Genomic DNA, 10,634 nt, shown 5'->3' on the forward strand with positions numbered 1-10,634 from the left:
GACGCCACCTGGAGTACTGCGTCCAGCTCTGGGTGCCACAATGTAAAAGGGTTATTGGCAAGCTGGAATGTGTGCAGAGGAGGGTATCCAAGATTATCAAGGGTCTGGAAGCAGAGCCTTATGAGGAATGGTTAAGTAAGTTGGGAATGTTTAGCCTGGAAAAGAGATTTGATAGTCATATTTGAGAGAGAGAGATAATTGTGAGAAAAATATACCAAAAGATACTTCACACTATTTTATTTGTTATAGTTCAAACACCAACAAACATCCCCATACAAAAGAAAACGTAGATACTGTTCCAACACTAAATTAGAAAGTGTTAAGCCTAAAGTGTTAGCCACCTGGACCTCAAATCTCTCGGGCACAGTCTGCTAGTCACAGTGTAGAGAAGCAGGTAAGTTCTCTGAATGCGAGCTGAGCCATATGGGAAAAAAGTGGAAGAGGACATCCTCCAGTCCTGGAGCGGGGTCTTCAGGAACTTGTTTCGCTTGCGTGTGTCTTCAGATAGGCATTGGGAGACTCAGCTTCTTGCCTTTTAATACTAAATGGGAAAAATGAATTGAGACTTAAACTCTTTGTTCTGACAGAAAGGAATGCCACCTTGCCTCTACCAAATGCATTCATGCTGCCATTTTTAATGGTGCTTTTAGCTCGTGAATTACAAAACCCCCCAACATAGCAATAAGCATTTTGTAGGCAACCCGTTTAGGATGAGAAGATTCCATAAACTCTTGTCACCTGTGTACAAATCTTTGTTACTAATAGCAGCAAGAAACCCTGCACATGTTACGGTCACAGTGCCTTAGAATTTCATAACCTGTGAAGCAGTTAATAACAGGCTGAACGATAATTAAAACAGTCCTATGCTAAAATATTCAATAATTTTTGGAGTGTTTTGCATAGTTTACAGTATTGGTAATCTGAGATGACTCCCCACCCTCAAGAGGCTTCCTCACACTGCTTTAACATGCAGAGCACGCTACTCATATAGCAATGTAGAAATTGTCTTATATGCTTGGTAGCTTCTGAGTTGGGTTTAAGTGTTTAATATTTCATGTAATTTATTTATTTAAAAGCATTGATCAACCACTCAACGTTTTAAAAATCTCTTGAGCAGTATACAATATAAAAATAGTATTTTAAAAAAATAACAAGACACAGAAAGCAGAATAAAAACATTCAGAGTCTTCAAGCACATAAAATGGCCCTCTCTTATGGGTCAGGGAGGAAGTCTTTACAAGATTTTGGAAAGTAGCTGATGGCTGATGCTTTACAAATGGCATACGCTGCTGCTTAATTCTGAAGAGTTTTTTACTGCTGGGGGCCCTCCCGCTGGAGAACGTGCAACGCTGCATTTTTGAATGCCAATTTTCAAATCACTGTCCCATGATACTCCGCAAGCAGCAGTACCGCAAGCAGAATTTTCCTACATGACCTAAGTGCCCTTGTCCATCTGTACAGGACCAGGTGGTCTTTCAGACAACCGCTGTTAAACGTTTGGGGTGGAAAAGAAACAAAGCCAAGAGGTTCTGTGGAGCGGGGAGTGTGGGGAGAGCAGAGCTATAGCTGACCTGCCTGATCTCTGCCACAATTGTGGTCAGTTTCAGCCACTGACTAGCCAGCATTCTGTGATCCTTACCTTTCGTGACATAGAGGTAAAAAAAGTCACAGTAGAAGATGGTCTGTACTACTCCAGACACCACAGCAATTTGATCGTAGAAGTTCTCTGTGTGGTAGCGCCAGATCCAGTTTGCAAGGTAGAGAGCGCGATAGAGGCCCAGGAAGAAAAGGTAGTGTGTTGTGATAGTTTCAGCTTCACCTGTTTTGCTAATCATGAAAAGTTGTGGAAGGATAGCCACTGATTCCAGGTAAATTGAGAAAGTCCAGAGAATCTAAGGAAAGAATAAAGGGACGTCCACGTTAAATGTTAGTAATACATGAATCAGTCCAGAGAAAAACATGACAATTTTATTTTGGGCCACCTTTACCTTTCACCATTGGGCAAAAGAAAGTTCAGTTCCAGACACCAAAGGTTCAAGGAAACTTGAAGCCATTACTACCTTCTTCCACTTAATATGTATGGCTTTCTTACCTCTAATGGGGTGAAACTGTGGTTTTCTAAAAATGACAGGCCTGTAACTGGAACTAAAAGGAATTCGAGGCGGAAAGAGTCATTCTCACTATCAAAGGTTTTCCGGAATTTCCCATAGATCAGGTACACGGTAAAGTAGGCGCAACTTAAGAAAACAACCTGCAGAGGAATACAAAAATCAACTTACTTTCTCATAGTGCAAATCTTTTGAGGATTGGTCTGCTCAAACTTTTAGAGCCGTGTCTTTGCTGGAACCCACTAACCTAAGTATTTGCTGGCTGTTCTTTGGCTGATTGCAGACAAGATTCAGTTTGTTGTCATTACCTCCTATTTCGCCTAAGATACTCTGGTTTGGCACCTTTAATGCACTCTTAAGATGATAAGCAGCAGCATGTATTTTTTATGGACGTACACACGCGCGCGCACACACACACGTACGTAGGAAGCCCATTAACTACATCTCTTGTTCTTCCTTAGCCACCCTTGCTTAACCTGCTGTAAGAGTGGCTTTACAAGCCTCAGAATTGGTGCACCTTGTTCTAATCAGACTCACTGGGTCATTACCACTCTATTCTAGATTAAACAATGGGGGAACAGGGAAGAGGCTGGGCTGCACTGCACATACTTAAAATGTCATCTTTCTCTGACACAGTCTGCTTTCCCTCCCCAGTACAACAAAAACCTAGTGTGCACTGGCGCTATTCTATTAGAGCCCTGAGCACTGTAGCTCTGCATTCATAAGCAAGTTTGGGATGGGAATGGACTGCCTTTTTCAATCTCAATGAAGCAAAATGCTGAGTGATTGTATCACTTTATTTCTTTATAATTGAAATTCTTTTGGTAAAATGTTAATAGAAAACCCTCTACCTCCACTGAAAATGGCCCTTTTTTAAAGTTATAAATCAGGGTCTGAACATACCAGAATTGTTCCTATCTCATCTAGTCAGATGGAGAGCACTTGAACTCTTGCCCTTACCTTCATGACAGTATTATAGATGGAGATGAAGTTTGTGACCAGGTCAAGGTAACGGCTTGTGAAGACAAGTGCAAAAAGGATCTGGCTCTTTCCCGAGATACCTGCAGGCCAAAAAAGGAAATTAAATGAGCAGATGATAAAGGAAAATAAACAAGCCGGGAGAAGCGCCTGGGCCTTTGGCACTGGCATAATAAACAAGCAAAGTCCTTAGTTGGGTAAGGAAGGTAGCAACTAGCACCACAAGCCACAAACTTCAGAGCTCCCCACAGAGGCGGACTTGAATCCTCTGGCAGCACAAACACAGCCTGGAGAGGACCACCCTTCTGCCAAGTGAAGAGGCACAGTCAGAGAACGAAAGGGTGCTGTTTCAGCTTCAACACAAGCCAGCTCCACTGCCAAGTGAACTGGAGAACCTGTGGATGACTTCCCAGGATCCAGGGTGGGAAGAAAGATAACCCACACAACATCATTGTATTGATGCCCAACACAGAAAAGCAGCATAAACACAGTGGTTTGTTAAGGATGGAGACGCGGGTGGCACTGTGGGTAAAACCTCAGTGCCTAGGACTTGCCAATCGCATGGTCGGCGGTTTGAATCCCCACGGCGGGGTGCGCTCCCGTCGTTCGGTCCCAGCGTCTGCCAACCTAGCAGTTCGAAAGCACCCCCGGGTGCAAGTAGATAAATAGGGACCGCTTACCAGCGGGAAAGTAAATGGCGTTCCGTGTGCTGCGCTGGCTCGCCAGATGCAGCTTGTCACGCTGGCCACATGACCCGGAAGTGTCTGCGGACAGCGCTGGCTCCCGGCCTCTAGAGTGAGATGATCGCACAACCCTAGAGTCTGTCAAGACTGGCCCGTACGGGCAGGGGTACCTTTACCTTTACCTTTGTTAAGGATGTTAACAATTATAGGGGTAGACTACAGGATTATTTGGGGGAAACCATGTGCTTTAAATGTGTGGTGTGGATGTGAGCAGTGTTGCCTCTCTCTTCTGAAAGACAAGTTGACCTACAGTATATTGTCTGGAAACTTCAGGCAAATATACAAAGTGAGTGTAGAAAATAAATGCTAATGAAAGAAAACAAGGGGGCAGCGCAGGAGAAAGGTAATTGATCCCCAGGTGGCAGCAGTTTTTGTTCATGGAAACACAAAAAGATCCTTATGGTACTTTGAAAACTAACAGATTTATTGTACAGCTGGAGGCCACAAGAAGCCTGCTAGCGTTTAAGATGCCACAAGCCTCTTTTTTCTGTAAGAGACTAACATGGCTACCATCTGGATGTTTGTAGGTTTCTCTCTACGATACTCCCTTACGTAGAGCTCAAAGAAAGTGGGAGGGGGGGCAGCAGGTAGGAAAGCGAGGAAGCCAGAGCAAGATTCACAGACTGCTGCTGCTAACCCTCTCAGCCCTCATGCTGCTAGCGAACACACTAGTATTATTTATTAAATTTATATACCACCCTTTAGCCAAAGATCCTAGGGCAGTGTATGACATTAAGAACATAATTTGCGAAGTACAATAAAAACCACAATGCACAGCATAATGATAAAATAATCATAACAACAGTCCCCTCGCACACCTTTAACAAGCCATAGATTACTTAATGGTCAAAGGCCTGGATAAAGAGGAATGTTTTCGACAATGTTCTGGACGTCTCTCAAGATTCTGCTATAGCTGCAGAGTTAAGGTGCCGATGGAGGCAAGCAATTTTATCCTCAAAATGCTTGGCAAACAAGTCACAGCAAGTTACCATAGGTTCTACCGCCTCTTTGGGGCCAGTCTGCAAAAGGCCCCACAGTAACCAGAAAAGCTCTGCCAGATAGCATAGTGAGGATGAAGTGGAGGTAGCAAGTATGTCTTCTTACCTGCTTTCTCTGCCACTGAGTAAGCTAAAAAAATGCGCACTCGCCAGTGTTCAGTTGTATTTGTCTGGCGTTTCCCTCCACTTGTGTTCAAGCCATCTCCCAGATTGCTTCTTTACCCTATATTCAGTAGTATACCACAGAGCCAAACAGGCTCCACAAAGCACTCGGGAGCTGTTGTGTCAATGGCCCAAGCCATCCAGATATTTAACAGAAGCACCAGTCATAACAGCCAACCCCCTCCGCAGCCATCAGGAAACCACTTGGATCCATCAACCTCTGAGGGCAGACCATCCTAAAAGATCTCCCGCCTCTGCAGAGGGGGAAAGGTGCTGAAAGCCTAAAGCTCAACAAGAAGTCCTCTGACCATGACAAGGGACTGATGTCAATATCCCACGCATGGTGTGCAATTGTAAGTGCTTGGTTTTTCCATGTTACACATGTGGCATGTCACTTGAGGTAGGGGTGTTTGCAATTCAGGCCAGCATGGCTGTTCTCCCCCCCCCAAAAAAACTTTTGGATTTATTCAAACTGCTCCAATCAATGTATCTTGCCAAACTAAGAGACCATTCTCAATCCTTGCTCAGTCATTTTGCTGCCCTCAACACTTTCCATACTGATCAACCTTGAACAGTTCAAATGGCAATATTCACTGGGCCAGCTTCTTCTGTGTTTAGAGTGCAACACGTTCCCGAATGCAGAGAAACAAGATTAAACAGACTGGAAGATCAAAGCTAGAAAAGTAGATTAGGGAGTCATTGTTGGTTTACAGGTTGGTGGCATTATTGCCTTCTGGAGGGGCACTCTTGCACTATAGCACAACGAAAGCCAGACACAACTGCCATGGTGTGAAGCTATCTATGTATGGGTGATGCACTGATTGGAAACGAAGTATTATGTCCACCCCAAAACTTTGGAAGACACAAACAGTATTCAAAGTAGAGCTGCGTATAAATGCCCCAATACCATCATGAACACAAATCAGCATGAATATCCAACGAAAAGGATGCCGGCTTAAAGGGTCCTGAGGTAAGGTGGACTTTAGTAGAAAAAAGGCTGCCCATCCCTGCTTTGAGGTGCTGAAGACTCTTCATTGTTTTTTGCAACACAAAAGAGCTGCCTATAATTCTTTCCTTTTCTTTTTTTGAATAGTTTAACATCTCAAAATAAACATTTTGCACAATATCATATAATCAATGACTTCCCTCCTTCCCCTTCCATGGTTCATTTTAGTTGTCTATCATTCCTGCGTATTTTACTATAATCATTTTAAGTCAGTTCTCCCACCTTACATCACTCAAATATTAAACTGTTGAATTTATCTTAATGCTGCCAGCATTTTCAACTGTGCACAGTTAATTCCCTTCTACTCAGCAAAAGTTTTCCACTCCTCTATCATTATTTCTTTCCAGGCAGTAAAATGAGAAAGTAAAATTATGCTGTTTATTGGATAAATGTTGTGGGCAGTTGCAAACATTTAACAGTCATAGGCATCTTCAGGTGAAAGAGACCAAAGACAATTATTCGTGTCTCGTTGTTTAATCAGTAACGCAAGACGTGGCCCTGCAGTTTCCTTTTACAGAGATGCTCCTATACGTCTTGTTTTTCAGCCTCAACGGGATAGTGCAAAAAGGCAGGACGCATAGAAATTATGCTGAACGTACAGAACCAAACTCAATTCCACAAGTTCATTCCTCCTCCTGCTACAAACTTAAACAGTCGCCATACCCCAGGATATATGTTGTTGGACACATACACCGCACCAGGGACTGTGATATGCTTCAACTGCCACATCACAACACCACTCCTTCTAAACGAATCTTGATTCCACCCACAAAGAGTGTAAGGGGGAGGGGGAGTTTAATGGAGTGGGAAGGGCTTGAAAGGAGGAAACTAGGAATGGAAGGAGAAGTTTTAACAAGAGGCCATGGAAATACTGCCGCAGAAGAGGAGTGGGGAGAGGAGAAATCAAGAAAGTAAAAGGAGTTAGCAGCATAGTTCACAATCAAGATTAAATTGAGAACAAGCAGTGTATATTAAGACCATTTGTTGTGGTTCCTTTTTAACACCAAAACTTGGGAGATTAGATATATAGGAGACATGGGTGAGGGTTCATAAATGCACCTCCTAAATGGCACTTTTGGTTTCTTCTGCATTTCATGCAGTGCTGTTTCACATTTTCAGTTCCGCACAGCACAGTCCTATATACATTTCTTCGAAAGTGTCCTATGCTTACCTCGAAGTAAATATCCATTGGATTGCAGACTTACTTAAGAGTGCTGTGTGGGAGTGAAAGGACTAGTCATTGACCTGGGCAATCCATTTCTCTGTTCCCTGTCGATCAGGTTCCTTTGTTCTTTACCAGTTTACTTAAATCCTTGGCAGAGGTTTCCCCAGCTGTATTGTGCTTCCCAGCCCTCACCCCCACCCTTCTGCCCTGGGGAAATATTCTGTCTGAAATGTGGAAGGATTCCTGTCTTATTCACAAACACACACCCCAAGGCATTTAGTTTGCTCAGGTTTACGAAACGTGTTTTAGTTGGCGAAAAGGCCCAGAAGGAACCCAGACAAGTGGCTACAAATCTCAAAATTTGCAGAAAACAATGGTGACTGAAAATTGCATAAAGAGATATTGTAGGAGCATCTCTACGTGACATTGAAATGACCTCATCTGGGCACGGTTGCCTGTCAATACAATGGACAGGTGTCTAGCATGAGACATGGGGAAAGTGTTGACCTCAGTGAGTTATCAAGTGCTATTTGCTTTAATAGCTGGTTCTCTTATTTCCTATCAATATTCCATGTTAATTCATTTATGCTGCATTGTCCTACAAAGCTACTGGGAAAGACTTAAAACATCCAGCTTCTTAGGCGAGTAGTCTAGGCTGTGGTCACATTCCTACTTACTGTGCACTCACAGTTTCCAGCGCTGTTTTTTAAATCCGTGCTCACACAACAGTTTCCCAAAATGCATATGCATTCCATACTTCCTTGCAAAATACTACCGTTGGATGTGCTATCACTCAATCCAATTTGAGTCCTTAAGCCATTCCTAATTTATCTCTAGCAAATGTGTGAGCACCTTTGCACAGGGTGCCCCATCCGTGCTCCCTGGTGTGTACACCAACAAATCTGACACTAATGAAGTGGTGCTGATGTGAACAGCTAGAGGGGAAAGAGTTGTGAAATGCAGGGGTGGGAGAACAAATTCACTGTGCTTGAAAGTGATAATGTGAACACACCTTAGGAAAAGATGTGTGACCCACGCAGGCTGAGGCCAAACCCAAATCCTCAGTCTCTGGGGCACAGTTTGTGCTCTGGTGATAAGTAACTCCCAGAAGCTTTGTCTGCTCCCTTCTTTTCCTTCTGCATTGTTTCTGCACCAGCACTTTGTCAACGGGATGAAGAGGGAAGGAGAACAAGAACTTACCAGCGCATGACTTTGATCTCCAGATCTTCCCCAGCAACATGATCATGGCTAAGAGGTGAGAAACATCACCCAGGATCCGAAATATGTTCATGCTGGCCAAAGAATGTCCCAGAGAGTCCTGAAGGAAAACCAGCTAGTTTAATATCCCGATAAGGATTGTGGCCCTACAGCAGGCCTCTTCACTTTTCTTAGTAGATGCTTTCTGGTTCCTCGCTTGGATAAAGGGTGTTTCTCTTCCTCCAACAGCCAAATGATTCCTTTCTATTCCAACTGAATATTCTGCTAAGCCTTTCCCTCTCTTGGAAGGATTACACTCACAGTGCCTATCTTTGTCTTCACCAGGATTCTGCAATGAGCTTAGAATTTGAACTTGTGGTGCGCTTCTGCTTTTCCCTCTTGATCACTTTGTAAGGAACTCTTTGGTTCGCTGGCTCTCCTCCTAAGTCGTTCTGCTCCCTCTGACAGAGGAGTGGAAGAACATCACAGCCAAAGCTTTGCAGTCCCAGCACAGGCACTGGGTGACGTGGCGTGGATGCTGTTTGTACTGAGGGTGGAGAAGGAGGCGGGAGCAACTAGGCCGAGTTAAACTTTCTCCTGCATCCTTCCAACTTCTCAAGTTACAACCTAGAATGTCGTTAAAGAGGAAAAGACAGTTAAGAGGGGAAGACACCCCTTTGCCAGCTTGAGGGGGAAATTAATGTGAATTGCTCCAGATTCCAAAGATTAGGGGGAAAGGCCCATTAGAAAATGTATTTCTTGCTCAGGGCCCCAACGCAAAGTAGTGTCGCCAAACCCTCAGTGTTGTTTTGCAGACCTATTTAGTCTGCAAAGAGATTTGTAGGACCAGGGTCACAGGTTGCTTTCTTCATTTTAATTGGCTTTCCTTCACTATGTTCCAGTTTTTGTTGTCAGGAAGTATTTCTGCCAGGCGTTTCCCCCTTGCTCAAGTCGCTTTGGGGACGTAAAAGAGTTTTGTGGCACCTTATAAACCGGCAACTTGTTTATAATGGCATCAACTTTCACTGACTAGAGCCCAGATGCATGGAGCATGAACCTCAGTTGTCAGACACACACATGCAAAGTGGGGAAACACAAATGTACAAGTGTTAAATGGCAATGGAATGCAGAAAGTACACAGCCTCTGGCAATTCAGTTAGAATAAAAATATATGGAAAATACCACAGCAGCAGTAATTGATGAGAACAAAATTGTCTTATTGTAGCTGAATAAATTAACACCTATAGTGGAAACCATTGTTTCTATTCTGACCCAAATTTAAAGAGCAGAACCTTTTGCTAAGTTTCTATTCAGCAGTTTCACTTGTGAGTTTCTCCTCAGTGAGCCTTCGTTTCAGCATGGCCACTGTCATGGCTTGTCCACAGTGCAGCTGCCACCTTGCTGAAGTGTGTCCCCTTCTGTCTTTTACAGCCTCTTCCAAGTTAAAGGGCAAGGTTATCAAACTGGAAGCTTCCCTCCTATTCCTGTGGAGACATGACCAGGGCTCTAAACTGCGCATGGAGCCCTCCAGAAGAACATGAGGTTTCTTAACAAGCAGCCTCCTGCACTCGCCGAGGCTCTTCGCTCCAGAAGTTGGTCCTTCAATTTGTCTGTGGGAGGGAAATGGGATGTTCCAGAATATGAGGGATTTGCCAGGACTGCTCCTCTCCTTCACATGTGTTATCACACCAGTGAACTGAGCCTTCAGATAGGATGGGTGTGTCACCCACTTTACTCTTAGCTCAGGGGAAACCTGAACATGAGTTCTCTCAGTCTCTCACTGCCTGCTTCATGTTTGCTCGCCTATTGGCATGCGCACACATTCACGTATGTACATTAATATCGCCCTCCTCCCCACCACCCAAAGATGGGGAAATAAATCTGATTTGGAATGCTAGCACTAGGCCTTATTTCCAGGCATTTACTATGACTGAGTAAATAGGTAGAACCTTCTGGAACAGGGCCAGTCAAGCTTGGTAGCTTTAACTGAGGTGCCCGTGGTCATCATGACTTGGGCCTCGTCAATAAGAGATGTCCTACTGGCTCCATGAGATGAGTTAAGCCACACTGGCGTCATGGCAACACAATAGAGTCTGACTCTGTGACAGCCAAAGTTCCCTTCTGAGCTGCCTCCTAGGGTGAGTCCATTATTAGGACTCATATACCTTCCCCCTGTTTTGCAGCCTGCACATGTGTTCCTCCTCCCACCCCCACATCTTTTCCAGGAGCACAAATGAGTGTGAAGGAGTATGACACACAACCACAGAGCCTCTTGAA

The 10,634-nt window shown here is 44.1% G+C and overlaps 1 protein-coding gene across 1 annotated transcript; it reads right to left on the reverse strand.

Annotated features, from left to right (window-relative positions):
• Positions 1 to 222: 222 nt before the first annotated feature.
• Positions 223 to 10,421, reverse strand: KDELR3 (KDEL endoplasmic reticulum protein retention receptor 3). The gene is made up of 6 exons (XM_083573989.1): positions 10,307 to 10,421; positions 8,361 to 8,984; positions 3,069 to 3,169; positions 2,093 to 2,251; positions 1,640 to 1,892; positions 223 to 541 (listed from the first exon to the last, which is right to left on the reverse strand). Exons 2-6 carry the CDS (start codon positions 8,449 to 8,451, stop codon positions 501 to 503), a joined length of 645 nt encoding a protein of 214 aa, XP_083430115.1. The 5' UTR covers positions 8,452 to 8,984; positions 10,307 to 10,421; the 3' UTR covers positions 223 to 500.
• Between the last annotated feature and the right edge of the window lie 213 nt (positions 10,422 to 10,634).

This window comes from Podarcis filfolensis, assembly GCF_964270895.1.
Source record: "Podarcis filfolensis genome assembly, chromosome: 10".
NCBI lineage: Eukaryota > Metazoa > Chordata > Lepidosauria > Squamata > Lacertidae > Podarcis > Podarcis filfolensis.

Coding starts and splice junctions, on each gene's coding strand:
- KDELR3 (XM_083573989.1), bottom strand. CDS start 8,451: ATGAACATATTTCGGATCCTGGGTGATGTTTCTCACCTCTTAGCCATG. Junction 2,252..3,068: donor TCTATAATACTGTCATGAAG/GTAAGGGCAAGA, acceptor ATTCCTCTGCAG/GTTGTTTTCTTAAGTTGCGC. Junction 1,893..2,092: donor ACAGTTTCACCCCATTAGAG/GTAAGAAAGCCA, acceptor TTCTTTCCTTAG/ATTCTCTGGACTTTCTCAAT.